This window comes from Erigeron canadensis, chromosome 8 (genome assembly GCF_010389155.1).
Source record: "Erigeron canadensis isolate Cc75 chromosome 8, C_canadensis_v1, whole genome shotgun sequence".
In the NCBI taxonomy this organism is placed as follows: Eukaryota; Viridiplantae; Streptophyta; class Magnoliopsida; order Asterales; family Asteraceae; genus Erigeron; species Erigeron canadensis.
This window is the reverse complement of record NC_057768.1, coordinates 21,706,814-21,722,912: the sequence shown is the minus strand read 5'-3', so window position 1 is coordinate 21,722,912 and position 16,099 is coordinate 21,706,814. Positions and strand designations below refer to the sequence as shown.

General features: G+C 34.3%; 2 protein-coding genes across 2 annotated transcripts; one reads left to right on the top strand and one right to left on the bottom strand.

The window, feature by feature from the left end:
- Positions 1 to 240: 240 nt before the first annotated feature.
- LOC122578922 (eukaryotic translation initiation factor 3 subunit L-like) lies at positions 241 to 5,721 on the top strand. Its single transcript, XM_043750973.1, has 8 exons — positions 241 to 686; positions 1,716 to 1,874; positions 1,981 to 2,312; positions 2,833 to 3,172; positions 3,570 to 3,718; positions 3,862 to 3,955; positions 4,075 to 4,146; positions 5,455 to 5,721. Exons 1-8 carry the CDS (start codon positions 321 to 323, stop codon positions 5,497 to 5,499), a joined length of 1,557 nt encoding a protein of 518 aa, XP_043606908.1. The 5' UTR covers positions 241 to 320; the 3' UTR covers positions 5,500 to 5,721.
- A 3,650-nt stretch (positions 5,722 to 9,371) lies between these two features.
- LOC122578409 (aspartate aminotransferase, cytoplasmic) lies at positions 9,372 to 15,772 on the bottom strand. The gene is made up of 12 exons (XM_043750363.1): positions 15,493 to 15,772; positions 15,345 to 15,416; positions 14,341 to 14,402; positions 14,163 to 14,246; positions 13,009 to 13,108; positions 12,757 to 12,877; positions 12,282 to 12,445; positions 12,045 to 12,182; positions 11,503 to 11,624; positions 11,282 to 11,376; positions 10,871 to 10,991; positions 9,372 to 9,637 (listed from the first exon to the last, which is right to left on the bottom strand). Exons 1-12 carry the CDS (start codon positions 15,682 to 15,684, stop codon positions 9,553 to 9,555), a joined length of 1,356 nt encoding a protein of 451 aa, XP_043606298.1. The 5' UTR covers positions 15,685 to 15,772; the 3' UTR covers positions 9,372 to 9,552.
- Positions 15,773 to 16,099: the final 327 nt, after the last annotated feature.

Below are 16,099 nucleotides of genomic sequence, written 5' to 3'. Positions count from 1 at the left end.
ACCTATATTTTCGGTTACATCGGTTCAGTTTTTCAAGACCCAGAACTGTTCCGAACTGGTCCGGTCAAAACCGAATCTTTTTCGGTTGACCCGAACCGGTTCCAGTTCGGATCCGATGCCGACGTCTACCATTGCCATTACTCCATTAGTAGCATCTTGAGCCCAAATAAACAATCGGTCCACATCCTTCCTCTAAGGCCCAAAAACAAATGCTATTATGATATCCTAAACTATCCACACTATCAAATCAAACAAACCCTAAAATTTCTATCCAAACCTCCCTCTCTACATCAGCTACAGCAACAGAACAGAACACAACAATGGCGGGAGGTTACGAACACGAAGACGGACTACCATCCGGCGGCGGCGCGGTGGATGACGGCTACGACCCATCACGCGTACCAGACCCAGTGAAATCATTCGTGGTGCATATGTATCGACACATACGTGAGAAAAACGTGTATGAAATACATCAGATGTATGAGACATCTTTTCATACATTAAGTGACAGGATGTTTAAGGATATGCCATGGCCGTCAGTTGAAGCTGTCGCTCAGTATGTCGACAATGATCATGTGTTTTGTTTGTTGTATCGTGAGATGTGGTATCGCCATTTGTATGCTAGGTTGTCTCCTACTCTTAAACAGCGTATCGATTCTTGGGATAATTACTGCTCCCTCTTTCAGGTTAAAAAAAAAATCTAAAATTTTACTTTATATATATATATATATATATTTTATACTGTGGTTGCTTGCTAGGTTGTTTGTAGTTTTAGGTGAATGATGTACAATTAGATATATTATTGCCTTTTTAGTGATTAGTTGTAACAATTTAGGGATACTATCCATTAACTTTAAGCAACTTTATATATATATATATATATATATATATATATATATATATATAAAATACATTACCAGAATAGTATTTGTGCAATTCGACAGCCAAGGGATAGATAACAAGAAAGCTGATAGTCTTTAGGGATGGAAAAAAAAATATATATCTGAACTAGATGATAAAACCGATACTGGAAAATTTCAGATCGGGCCGGGGTTAGCTTAATGGGGCACGGGGCGGGTTAATGGGTGGTTAACGTGGATTTTCTCTGGGTTCGGGGATTTTATTTATTTTTTGGGTACAATAAAGGATAATGGGTATTGGGTTGATTTAGGGTGAATCGTCTGGTCTGATAGGGTGCCTCTATATAATAGTATATGGAATATAAATACTTTTAGGGTATATTTTGGATTGCATATTTCAAATTGCTTATATGTTGAACACACAACTATTTTTTTTCAAAGTGCTTATTGTACTTAAAAAGCAAGCACGTAAGCAATTTCTTTTTTTGAGCGTTTATATTCTGTAAAATTAAGCACACTTAGATAAGCAATCCAAAACACCCACACATATGTGTGTGTGTGTGTGTGTTAAATGTATTCTAATGACGCTTGTAGACACATTCTTTGGCTCTTAAATCTGTTTTGATGAGTGTAATTTGAGTTCAAATGCTTTGGCACAACATTCACTTATAAACAGATTTGTTGTTACTATTGCTCATATCGTGACCAAGTTATAAGGAAAACTAGCTTTCATACATAGCGGCTATGTACGGTTCAATAGTTCATATTAGTATCTGCATGCAGTAAGAAGGCACCGACAAGAGTGACTTTTCTCACTTGGGGTTTAGTATTTGATTGGTTTTGTTTTATTTGTAGGTGGTGTTGCATGGGGTGGTGAATATGCAGTTGCCTAACCAGTGGTTGTGGGATATGGTGGATGAGTTTGTCTATCAATTTCAATCCTTTTGTCAGTATCGTGCCAAAATGAAGAACAAAACTGAACAGGAGATCGCTCTACTAAGGCAGCATGATCAGGTAACCAACTTATCTTTTTGGTTGCCTCAAAATGTTACATTTTTTTCCTTTTCTCTATTTGTATAACTTTTTGCACAAATATTAAGTATACATTAACCATTTGCAGGCCTGGAATGTGTATGGCGTTCTCAACTTTTTGCAAGCATTGATGGAGAAGTCTTCAATTATTCAGATTCTCGAGCAGGAAAAAGAAGGCGGTGAGCAGTTCACAGCAACCGATGGATATGATTATAGTGGTGGGAGTAATGTCTTGAAGGTCCTGGGTTACTTTAGCATGGTAGGTTTGCTAAGAGTCCATTGTTTATTGGGAGATTATCAAACTGGACTCAAATGCCTACTTCCAATTGACATTACTCAACAAGGAGTTTACACCAGTGTTATTGGCTGTCACATTGCCACTATTTATCACTATGGGTTTGCAAATCTTATGCTGCGCAGGTATTGTTCTTCTTTGTTTACCTTCATGCCACTGTATTGTCAATTCTTTTAGTCTGATTACATGAGTTAGGATTTGGTTTAAGGTATTCTGGATGGGTAAAAACTTTTTAGATTTTGTTATGCCTTTTTTTGGGTAAGAGGGGAATCGTACCCGATTTTGTTATGCCTTGTAATACACAATAAGTTACCTGATAAGGAACGGAGACTTGAATTCTTACTACCCCTGTGGTTCAGTTGATGCTAAACTCGTTTTTTCATCATTCATGTATGTATGTGGTAACCAAGTATGGAGGTTAGGGTTGGGATCTTAGCAATGAATACATAAAAGTCGATTGACATCTACTCATTTAGCATTTTTTGGTGTTTCTTTCATTATCCACTTTTTCTAAATTTTGTTTTTATGATGGTAAGATTAGAGTGAATGGAGTTTTTTGTCCTTCGTAAATAATTTAGTTGGACCATCCTGTACTTGCATCTTTCTCAATTAAGAAGCATAGATTATGGCATACTGGTATTGCAGGTATGTGGAGGCCATACGTGAGTTCAACAAAATCTTGCTGTACATTTACAAGACCAAACAATATCACCAGAAATCACCACAGTATGAGCAAATACTAAAGAAGAATGAGCAGATGTATGCTTTGTTAACTGTCTGCCTGTCTCTTTGTCCCCAAGCTAAACTTGTTGATGAAACTGTGAACTCTCAACTATGGGAGAAGAATGGGGATAAAATGTTGAAAATGCAGCGATACGATGATGAGTCATTTGGCGTCTATGATGAGCTTTTCTCATATGCATGTCCCAAGTTTATCACACCTTCTGCACCAAGCTACGAAGAACCACTTGTTAACTACAATCAGGTGCAAATTTTCTGCCCAAATGTAATCACGAACCTGCATTAGTTTGGTGTGCAGCTGAGTTTTTTTTATCCTCTTATTTTTGACCTTTTTTTTTTCCTATGAGGCTTTGAAATCCAACTTTAGATTAATGCTTGCTTGCTGCTTGTCACGTTTGGCATCTTTTTTGTTCGCCTCGATTTAAATGCCCACTTTGAAAATCCACAGTTTTAGGAAATCATAATTATTACATCAAATAATAGCTAGTTGACACTGTTGCCCTTGCCTCGATTTAAATGCCCACTTTGAAAACCGGTTGTTTGGTAATTTTTATCTTGTTTTCAAAAAGTAATGAATGTAAAATTCTTCTCAATGCTTCTTTGTTAGTAACTTTTTTGGGATGGACTTCGTATTTCTATAGGATGCATATAGGCTTCAATTGAAGTTGTTCCTTTATGAGGTAAAGCAACAGCAACAACTGTCAGTCGTGAGGACTTTCTTGAAAGTGTATTCGACTATCTCTCTTGAGAAGCTTGCAACCTACATGGAAGTGGATGAAACCACTTTAAGGTCTGTTATTCGGTTTATTATAAATTATACTGATGCTTTCTGTTAAAAAAAAAAATTCCAACCCTGGTGGGCTCAGGTATCATTATTGTTTTTGTTACTATTTTCCTTGCCTTGATCAACGTCTTTGGGTTTACACATTACAGGTCAATCTTGATGACATATAAGCACAAAACTCATTCTGTTGGCGCTGATGGGAAAATCATATCCAATGCCGATATTGATTTTTACATTGATGATGTAGGTTACCTCATTTTAGTTTCATTTCATTTATCTAAAGAAACTTAGGCAAATGGTCTTGTTATTCATTTCTATGTTATATCATTCTTACATTTTCATGTATCATTATGTTTTTGTAGGACCTAATTCATGTTGTTGAAATCAAGAAACCCAAGCTATATGGCGATTACTTTTTGCGTCAAATTGTTAAGGTTTGTCAGTTAATCCATTCTTTTTAGCTTAAGATATAAATGGGAACTACAAGATGGATTTCGTGCTATGAAAATTATCATGTTTTGGTAAGTTATTTTGCTGTTAATGTTTTTTGGAAAAGTTTAATGGGATTTGCCAGGTGCTTGTGTTCTTGAAATTGCTATGTTTCCCATATTTATTGACAAATTGGGCAAGCTGCTGGTTTATAAGTCATAACATGACATTATTTTATGGTTTGAAGTGGTATGGGTAATTGAATAGTTCAGTGCCAGACATGTTTATAGTCTAATAATGATCTCAGATTCCCATTAAATTACTTCAGGAAGTTTAATTATTTAAAAATGCACTTTTGGACGACTTAAGCTCTCTGCACTAGTTTAACTCGTTTAGTATTGAACTATTTTGCGTGATTTTTGCAACTTCCAATAATCAACTGTATTAATATGTTCATTAGCAAGTCTGCAAAAGTTGCCAATATTTTCTTATTATCATTAAAACTGTTTACTTTGCTAAGCTGATGGGCATTAATTTGGGCTCACCATTATTTTCTTTTTTAAGAATTCTGAATATATGGAGTTACGGCATGATTCACTGAAAGTGGGCTTAAGAAACACTTCCATTAACACTCTTTTCATAGTTTCATCAATTTAAGTTCACAAAAGAAAACAAATTTACCTGATTGTCTCAGATTTCCAACATCAAGCATCTAAAGTGGCTGTAAAAGATGTTATTTATATAGTATAAGTAGTTAGTACCTGATCATGTATTGCATTTGAAAATATGCGGAGACTGTGGAGTGTGGAACATACCTTCTGGGTGCTTATGAATTATTTCTCAATTTGTTAAGACCAGTAGGCTGAAGATACACTTTTATGAGCACCATATTACTAGCATTATTAATGCAGAAAAAAACATCTTTGTTATGCCTTTGAATTTTAGCAGCAAGTATGCAAGGTGCATTCTGTAAAAGACATTCTTTATCTAGTACAATAATTTAATACCTGATTAGACATTGCAGTTAAAAGTACTTTGACACCGTTGACCATTTACTTGTGGGTTATGTTCTATTTGTATGGGTTGAATCTAAAAGTCCAGCTTAAGGGACCCAGAATAAAATCAGGCATAAAAGACTAAAAGCTTACATAGAACCTTGTAAAGGGTGTATCTAAGAAAGTTGTATTACTTTTATGTTTTTTGTAGTAAACTAGTAATGCAGTTTTATAATCACGTGTCGACTTTCTGAAACACAGTACCATTATCATTATCGTTAATAATTAAATTAGTATAATACATTTTCATTGTTGCAGTTTGAGGCAGCGATTGGTGATCTGGACAGAATTAAGCTGGAATGAATTTTTTGTACTATTCTCTCCTTTCAAGGATAGATTTTTGTTGCCTTTTTCGGAACATTCAGGTTTTGCATTGTTTAATAGTGTTGGCTAATTTTCCAGCTACCAAAAGTTGTATTAGGTAGTAGTATGTTGATCTATTTCAAGAATGTTGTGTGCTGGATATCTGTGACCATGATGTTTGAACTTCTAGTAACCTGCAATGAACAAGCTCATCGCCTCTCATTGCCCCTTCTATGTGTAATAGTCTTTTTACTTTGCTAAATTAAACTGGGACACCCTTTAGAGAGGCATGAGAACGTGGGGATGAACGGTGGAATATCGGGTAATGGATTGTTGGGTAATGGAGGTCGGGTAATAGAACTGGAAGAACTCAGCCTATCAAATTGATTAGTTGCTTACCTGATAAGTTTGATGGGTCGGGTTATTGGTCTGGGTTGGTACTTGTTGAAACCTTTGGCACAATATGGGTCAGTCAGCACCGGTTGAAATGGAATTCGGCATGGTTGTAATTATTATTTTTTACCTATTATAACAGAGTTGATTATTGAATGAAGGTCAAACCCTTAATATTTGTGTTTTTGATTTAATAACATTGAGGCTTTTTAATTTTCATTGGAAGCATACAATCTTAAATGTATCATTCAAAAGCCTCGATCTAATCCGCAATGAGGAATGTTAATTGTGATATATCAATCTGACATTTGGCGGAAAAAGGAATAAACAAAGTAGTCATGCCCAATAATCATTTATATTTATATTGAAAAATGATAAAGAAGCCTAAACTAATGAGCCTAAAAACAAACCTAATAAGGAGATAATGATACCTGTCCTTGTTTTTAAATCCCCCAATTTTTTTACTATAATTCCCGATATATCCCTGTCTTCTTTATCATTTTATATCTCCCTCTTTTGGTTTTATATCTTTTTTTTTGCTCCCGTAAAAACATTTCCTCCTAAATCTGCCTTTAACGGTGCCAACCACACCTTTGCATCGTCTTCGATCATCTCACCACTTATGATTTAAAGTGGTTTTACAATTTGTTAATTTTAGTACTATAGCAACTCTGCAAATGATTATGTACAGTCATACAATGATCATTCATGTTAATTGTATAAATTATGCTTTTCAAAATGGTTTATAGATTTTCAGATGATGTATGAAAATTTGACAAAGGTTTTTTTTCTAAATATATTAACAAAGCTTTTTATGTAAAACAATAACAATAATACTAAAAAGTTAACATAACAGAATGCATATGTATAAAAATGGTGCACGTATGTGATAGTGAAATAGATAGGAAATGAAGGTTTTTGTCGTAATCAATTGGCCGGAGACAAAAATATTGGTATCGGAACAAATGAGAAAAATGCTATAAATAGTTAATATTTCAATGAGGGTATAATAGGAATTAAAATTAAATGAATTCTAGACTTTCAAAATTGGGACAATTGTTGTAATCTTATGGTTATGCCTACTATTAGGCTAATTAATTTAGGCTTCCTTATCACCTCTCATTTATATTTATATATATACTAAAAACCAAATGGTTTTTTACAAGTTTCTATGCACATGGTACAACTACACATACATGTAACTTTGAACTCTTTACCTTGTAACCCCTAAAGATTTTACCTTTTACATTTAAACCCATCACCTTTTATTGCTTTACATTTTAACTCCCTAAAGTTTTCTCTTTACTTTTTAACCCCTAAAGTTTTTTCCTTTTACAGTTTAGCCCATCAACTTTTACATCTTTACCTTTTAACCCCCTAAAGTTTTTATCTTTTACATTTTAGCCTACTAAAAACCAACTGGTTTTTTATAAGTTTCTATGCACATGGTACAACTACACATACATGCAACTTTTAACTCTTTACCTTTTAACCCCCTAAAGATTTTACCTTTTACATTTAAACCCATCACCTTTTACTAACTTTACATTTTAACTCCCTAAAGTTTTCTCTTTACTTTTTAACCCCCAAAGTTTTTCCTTTTACAGTTTAGCCCATCAACTTCTACATCTTTACCTTTTAACCCCCGAAATTTTTTATCTTTTACATTTTAGCCTATCAATAAAATGCTTTATTGTTACAATGTCAAATAAATGTTTGTTGGTGACTTTATCAAATTTGTACCAAAACATTGTCATCTGAAAAAATAATCTATTTGAGTCTCGCCGCAAGGTGTGTAATATAATCTGCGGCAACGTGTTTAAGCTTAATAAATCATTATCCACGACGTTACTATAAAAGCTCCGCGGTAACGCGCGGGTGTTTATTTCTAGTATATACTAAAAACTAACTTACATTTTACAACTTTTTATGCATAAATTACAACTACACATGCATATAATTTTTATGTCTTTACCTTCTAACCCCTTAAACTTTTAATCTATTACAATTTTTTCCATCTTCACCTATTTACCCTTAACTCCTAAACTTTTAATCTTTTACAGTTTTGCTCATAAACTTTTACTTCTACACCTTTTAACCCCCTAAAATTTTTTATCTTTTACATTTTTGCCCGTCAATAACATGTTTTGTACAAGAATACAATACCTAAAGTATAACTATATTTAACTTTTGTTTCTTTACGTTTTAACCAAGTTTTTATACTGGGTTCTTATGTTTCTCTCAAACAACTTCCATTTATACCTAACCTGTGTTTGGTGTGACATTTATTTTTCTTTAAACTGATCATTCTTTGCCTATATTGTTAGAGTGCCAAATTAATGTTTGTTAGTGACCTTATCAAATAACATTGTCATCTAAAAAAACAATATACTTGAGTCCCGCTACAAGGTGTGTGATATAATCTACGACAACGTGAACTACGTTTAAGCTTAAATGAATACTTATCTGTGATGTTACTATAAAAACCCTCGCAGCAATGCGCGGACGTTTATTTCTAGTTCTCTCTAATTCTCAACTGAGTTTGCAAGGATGTGTACAACTTTTTAAGGATGTATTACCATTTTAAAATGTTGCATCTCCCCACGGCTATTTTGAATTTATAGTTCGTAACAAGTTGGAATTATTTCTAATGTTGTGTTAGGGGCTTTGGACCATGTGTATTTGAGTTGCACATGGCTATTTTGAATTAATTCTCAATAGGGTCTGGCAACGATTTTCATATTTCATGAAGGAATACCAAGATATTATGCCATGATGCGTTTGTGCTAGCAATAGATGTGGGTATCTTCTAAATTCACTATATGGGTCCCAAAGGTGAGTTTTTTCTAAGGTTTCGGATTTGAGTCTTGAGTTTCTCATCTCAAAGTATTTTTCACAAGATGGAGTTAGAGGTCCTAAAATTCATGATCGTTGACAAACTCATTTGACTTTGATGATCACGACTATCGTGTTCTGGAGAATTAGGACTCAGTTTTAATGAACGGAATAAGTGTTAACTGAATGTGTTCACCAATTGTTTCAGAAGCACAAGTAGTTTTTTTGGATGCCAAAATTTCACATGTTCAATGCTAGAATGCAATTATAGTTGAAACACGATTATCTGATTCTCTACCAATATCTATTTAACAAAGTACAGTAAAGAAGAATGTTTTCCAGAAGGAAGAGATTGTCAGGAATATCTTTGTTTTTAAAAAATAATAAAACACCAACAAACATTCAAAAAGCAAGTAAAAACCACCCCCTATGCAAAATCAGCACCACGTTGTCATCACACAGCCAGACTCAGTCATCTTATAAACACAACTTTTTTTTCTTTAAAGTTTGACTAGATACATTTCACCATACAGTCGTTTAGATTTTGAGAAAGTTCAATATAGACATTACACAATTAGCCCATACAAAACCAATGAAAAGCGAAAGGAAGTTCTTTAACCGAATATTGCCCAGAACAACTTCAATTGCTAAAGAAAGAGAGAGTAATCTCACATTTATTCCCAGATAATAAACAATAAATATACTTTTATTCTAAGAGCACTATTAAGGTCATCATCTATATTTTGTTACAACAATTTATAGAGATCTGCAGAGTGGATTTAGATGTATGAAAATAGAACGAATATAAATGTAGGTATAATAAACTCAAACAACAGTGGTCACAGCAGCATGCATGGCATCTGCAAGGTGAGGGACCGTCCTAGAGCTTAATCCAGCCATGCTAATACGCCTGCACATTTATATAATCAACCAACTTAGGAAAACTGTACATTTGATTTATCATTTTTAAAATGAGACATGCAAAATATATGTGATTATCTAAAAGGAACACAAGGATTTCTTATATAGATGCATAAAATATAGATTTTCCTATATGGCTATATCATGTTGCAAAATATAATCAAATGAAACTTTCTTATATCATATTGTCCAGTGAATTGCTGACTTCTACTGACAATCAATGGGAGAAGTTTACCACCAGACTATTGCTATGGGCCAAACTTGAAAACTATAGCTAAAAACATAACATGCCACATAGCTTATGCTCTCTCTTTATAGGTTGGCAATCATCCTAGCAACAATTTTTGTATTCACTTTTCAACGTATCAGTTAAAAGGACCCTGACAAAAAGTGTTAAGCAGGTCAAGGTCGTGCAACCCATTTTGAGCGAAACTGAGATTAGAATCAACTTTCACCTGCCTGGCACACCTGTTCTAACTTGTTGGCAGAGGAAAAAAAGTCTCACCTCCTCAGGGATGCTATAAAAGGTCTTTTTGAAATAACTATATAAACTTAATGAGTTAATGCTAGCTACCCAACAAGTCTAACAAGTTAAACTGTGATCACCCCATATTTTTTTTTTCATAGTAATTCTACCATGCAAACAGTATTCCAATTCATTTAGTTTTAGTGTTAATTTTTCAATTACGAAGAAACCTTAGAAATCATAAAATATTCTTTCCTCGTTGGCAAGCACATTGAGGCTTATGAAAAAGGCTACCATGTAACTTCTATGACATACAGAACCTGGGTGTAAATAATTATATCCAGAACGACCACTGATTATATTATGGAAAATGATAAATCCTCCTAACTAAATAGCCTAATAATCCTCCTAATACATTAAGAAGGTGACATGTGGTATTAATTCTCTTTCCTAATCTTGCCTCCTGATTTTTCCAAATGATTAATCCCCCTAACTAAATAGCTCAAAAATCCTCCTAATCATAAGATGAAGACAAGTGGCAAAATCAAGGGATAAGATTAGGAAAGAGAATTAATGGAATCCACATCCTAATCATAAGATTAAGAAAAGTGGCAAAATCAAGGGATAAGATTAGGAAAGAGAATTAATGGAATCCACAAGTCACAATATTAGGGTTTTAGGAGGATTTTTAGGCTAATTTTTAAGAGGATCCATCATTTCCCAAAGTATAATTATGTGAAGTTTGAAATTTATTACCCGTCAGACGTCATGTAGATGTGGTATTCTTTGGTCATGAAAGCGACTTGCTTCGTATTAAGCCCTGTGAAAGTAAACATTCCAATCTGCTTTAAAATGTGGCTCCAGTCACCAGGTGTCCCTGCCAGCATATACAAACAAAACAATGATCATATTTCCAGTCCTAAATATATCTACTGCAAACAGCTTTAAATGTTTTCTGCTGATGTTTTACACTATAAGAAAAACATGAGCCCGCCGCTCCACTAAACGGTACTATTTAGCCATCTTCAGTATAACACACAAATAAGTATCTTAAACATCACCCATGTACTACTGCATATGAAATCTACATCTAAGCTGTAAAGTTTCACACAATAGGCGGCCTCAAAGACCCCAGTTTAGAGCATTAGCATAATAAATGAACAGTACCTCTAGCAGATAAAGCATCAAAAAGTTGCTTGCGCATGGTAATAATACGGTCTGCCATCGCCTTCAATTCAAGTGTCCATTCATGGTACAAGTTTCTACAAGTAGAGCCATGGTAAATTCAGGAATTGAAATAATGCACCAGCAGTTTAGAATTTCTGTTGGCTTGCATAGCTGAGTGGTTTACCCATCAGAAGTGCAAACCTGATAAGGTAAGTCATTACCTGTCTTTAAGAATGGTAGCAACTATTGAAGCACCATGAATGGGTGGATTCGAGTACATGGGCCTTATCACAAGTTTCAATTGGCTCTCAACACGACTTGCCACATCAGCAGCCCTACAAACCTGTTCAGAATTAAATAATTCAAGAATCAAAATATTGGTTACATGGACTTCATGTAGAAGTCTTACAACCTTTTCTCTTTAAGAGTAGATTGTCTAGTATCCCTTGCTAGCACTAAGGAGTGTCTCTCAACTTGGGAAAATAATATACCCCCAATAAAAAAATCAACCAACTATATTTGATGTTACAACAAAGATACTGAAGAATTTATGAATAAATTATAGATTGATAGATAGCTGAATTTCACATATGTTTGTGACAAAAGGAATTATATAATATTTAATATAGATTTAGAGTTTGCGGGGAGCTTCGAAAATCAAAATTTTTTTAACACCATTGTTAGGAGAAGGAAAGACAAAAGTTCACACATAACAGATAAGAGAACAAAATATTTCTAGTCGTAGTCCAAAAACTTCACTTACAATGCTCAATGCACCAACCCTTTCTCCATATAGCCCTAAATTCTTCGCATAACTCTGAGCTATAAAACATTCGCCACCATCACCAACAAACATGCGTACAGATTGGGCATCCTTATCCAGACTTCCGCTAGCAAAACCCTATATAAGGCAAGTCATTATTACTACAAATTATTCTGACAAGTAATAATCTTTGTTGTCATAATTCACATGAAATCAAATACAGAGTTTCAAACCTACCTGATATGCACTATCAAAAAAAGGTAAGAGACTTTTGGATCTAATCAATCGCCTTATCTGCTCCCACTGCTCAAGTGTTGGATCAACACCAGTGGGATTATGAGCACATGCATGTAGAAGCACAATGGCTCCGGATGGAGCAGATCCAAGATCTTCCTGTAGGCCTGTAGGGCACAAAATCACTTGTATTATGAATGAAAAACGAAATGATCATCTCTGCTCACTAGATTAAAACATTAAAACCAATTTAAAATATGAGTGATCAAGTAATTATGAAATTGATTGTGTGTTTGTTGGTATGTTCCTTTTTCATATTGCCCACTTATAAGTAAATAACTAAGAAAAAAGAGAACATGAATGGATATAATTTGCATAGGAATCATAAATGCCAAACATACAGAAAACAAAATGAGGAGACAAAATAAAGAATAGTTCCATATATTTAGGTGTTGATAGATGAAATACAGTTGCAAACCTTGGAAATTTAGTCCACGGGTTGCTGGATCATAGTAGCGATAAGTTTTCACAGTCAAGCCTGCAAGGTTGAATATTTTTGTATGGTTTCCCCATGTCGGATTGGGAATATATATAGTATGCTGCATAAGTGAAAGTAAAATAGCCCAAAATAAATTACTAGAAGAAGAAAGTATAAACTAGTAAAAAAGATGCACATGATATTTAGCCATTTAGGTATAGGTAAGATAAAATAACACCGTCACATTTTTACTTGATAATAGTGTCTGGCCAGAAATTCTGCTCCAACTCGCAATGAGCCAGTACCAGACAAACACTGAACTGTCGTAACCAAGTTTCCCCGGATGGCATGACTGCTCAACGAAAGCAAGACATACATTAATTACATACACCAATCTAAACTAGTCTATAAGATTTAAAGGTTTCATCAATGTGGAAATATGCATAGATAGAGTACTACAACACTATCTAATGCCATAATACAAAGGGAAGTTTTTGTTTCTTTAAATGTTACTACATTAATATATAATTAGGACTGTGTTTTGATTACTCAATAAACAGGGACATAAGTATCTATAGATGGTCAGGTCAGAGAGTTGACTTACAGCCGTAGCTACACAAGTTACTGTACCTTTCGTTTTGGGGATTACAATTACTATATGTTTTTTCTTCCCACACCATAAGTAGGCTTTTTGTTTCCAAGAGTGACATGCATATATACTCTATCACTATCTAATGAATTCATATTGTCCAAATCCCAAGACAGATACAACGACATAGCGGTTTAGTTTTAACTAAAGGTGCTGCTCCTGATACAAAAATATTCAATGAAAACCGGAAGTGCACTTAAATGAGCATCAAAGTAACAAAATCAAGTCCCTCCTCTATTGTATTCTCCCCAACTGTTATACCTCCGTTCACCATCATCACCTTGACAGTTGAACTAACAAAATGATAGCAGCATTGATTCTGCTCTACAGGCTACTCAATTTATATAATCCCCTGTACACAGTAGTTCACTCTGTCCTAAAGTAAGCATCATATTTTTGAGTTGGAACATATAGCAATAAAAGGTTCATTGGACGCATCCTTTAACTAGCAGACTGATCTATCCCTATATCACAACAAACTACACACAATTATTGTTATTCACTTATTCTTGCTAAGAAATTTACAAAAATCACTACTCAAACGACCTTACTAAAGTGATTGTTGAATTGCATGACACTGAGAACATATTTTGGGAGGTTCTAAAAGAATGTGGAACTACTTTGTACTAGAAACATTTCAAACAACCATCAAAAACTATTTGCTTGTATTGTTGTATAAGTAGTCTGATGTCAAGTGATGAGTATTTCAAAAGATGTAGGCAGCAGAAACGACATAATTAACAAAAATTATCCATACCTGTCCTCCCCAAGTATAAGTTTTGCACTTAATTTATTAAAATCTGCCAATCCAACAATGGGAAGATACTCCTTGACACGAGTCCTGCAAGTAACAGTTGTTGCAACTCATCAGTTGGTTATTAAAATTCCGTATATATGGTTTTACTTTCTCAGGTTGAATGAGCAATAAAGGTTACCTATCGTTAACAAGTAGATTCTCTGCTTTTCTGACGACATTCAAGACGAGAGGTTTTCCTTCCTGTTGTATCAGTATTTAAAAACACACGGCAAATGAAACACGAAAAAGACAACCCTCCCTCACTAAGCCACATTAAAAGATTTTAACAATTAGAAAAATCTAGACCCTATGCTCATGAGAGATCAAAAAGGGGGGACATTCCAGTAAAAACGCTTTAAAATAATAACGCTAAGAACACTTAAAAAATTGATGCTTTTTGCATCTCAAGTAAGCACTTACATTGATGCATCTATGCAGATTCACATTATTTGCCGAAAAAATGAACATTCATAAATTTGATCAAGATGCATTCAAAACGGATGCATAGAACCAAAAGTGTGACTTTTTGGGTTTCAATGGATCAATGTGTTATTAAACACTTAAATAACGATAATCTATATCTATACTATATTATAAAACATATTAACTTTCAACTTTCAACATTCAATTTCAACAATATACACATATTAATGCATGATGTACCATACTTCAATGCATACAACTTTCTCTCTCCTCCATAAATCATTTTACTCCTCTAATTCTTTCAAAATCTTTTATCTCAAAAACCGTACATCGATAAGTTATAAAAATTATATGGGTGTTCTTAAAATTTCATGCTCTTTCATTAGAGATGTCATTCGATATACTTTCGACGAATTTTTAAATCCGAGGGTGGAGGCGTACGACTGAGGCATTTGGCTATGACACTCTATAACATATAACCTTCTATGACCTATCATACTTTATGACCTATCACCCCATCATTTTACCGCCGCAACGTGCGGGTACTTGCTCTCGTTATTTATAAAGTATGTTAATCTTTTAGACTTACAATGCATCAAAATGAAGTTGTTGAGATTTAATTGGAACAATATATATACATACATACAATATATATCAATATATGAGTTGAATGAACAAAAATTAGGCATTTTAATTAAAGAAACGGAGGGCGGGAGGGACCTCAGTACGATAAGCACCAACGCCCAGGTTCAGCTTGACTGGACTCGGGTCTTTGTTATATGCAACAGTTACCTGCATATTTCATATCATTTTATCATTTGTTTACAATTACAATATAATAAAGTAATCATAATATTGTGAATGGTACCCCGAGAATGGGATCCTCTGGAGCACCAACTATATTGGAAAAAACTGATTGTCCAGCAGCAGCAGTTGGTGAGGATGATATCATAAAACTTCCATTTTCTTCTTCTTCATTATTAGTTGTTGTTGTTATGAGGTGACGTGCCACGGTACTCAGCCTCCGATCAGCTGCTGCTGTTTCAGATGACTTTTTCATTTTTTTCAACTTTTTCTTGTTTACGTTTTCCTTTTTCTTTTTCTTGTTTTATTATTTTTAAGAAATACTCGTATAAACGTAACTACAATTTATTCACGTCTGTATATATAGTCGGTCAGTCATTCAGATTCATCTGATCCAGACGGAATGTTTATTTTTCAAAAAATAATGTAATTTAATGATGGGGATAAAATCAAATAAAGATGACGTGGCATGTAAAGTCAAGGGTGACGTGGAAGAAGCTGGTGCACGACGGGCCCACACTCCATTCCACACCGTCAGAGATGGCACGGAAATCAATTTAAGCGAGAGAAGTAAGCGACTGCGCGATTGTGTTGTGTATGGGAAAGGTTTAGGATTTTGGCACATTTATTAAGAAAAACCCTAAACTTTATCTCAATTTCATTTTCAAGAT

What these genes read in the sequence shown, in the direction of transcription:
- LOC122578409 (XM_043750363.1), bottom strand. Translation starts at nt 15,684, where the DNA reads ATGAAAAAGTCATCTGAAACAGCAGCAGCTGATCGGAGGCTGAGTACC. An exon ending in TTGGTGCTTATCGTACTGAG is followed by an intron (nt 14,403 to 15,344) that starts GTCCCTCCCGCC and finishes CTGATACAACAG; the next exon opens with GAAGGAAAACCTCTCGTCTT. An exon ending in AATCTACTTGTTAACGATAG is followed by an intron (nt 14,247 to 14,340) that starts GTAACCTTTATT and finishes TGTTACTTGCAG; the next exon opens with GACTCGTGTCAAGGAGTATC.
- LOC122578922 (XM_043750973.1), top strand. Translation starts at nt 321, where the DNA reads ATGGCGGGAGGTTACGAACACGAAGACGGACTACCATCCGGCGGCGGC. An exon ending in ATTACTGCTCCCTCTTTCAG is followed by an intron (nt 687 to 1,715) that starts GTTAAAAAAAAA and finishes TTTTATTTGTAG; the next exon opens with GTGGTGTTGCATGGGGTGGT. An exon ending in CACTTGTTAACTACAATCAG is followed by an intron (nt 3,173 to 3,569) that starts GTGCAAATTTTC and finishes GTATTTCTATAG; the next exon opens with GATGCATATAGGCTTCAATT.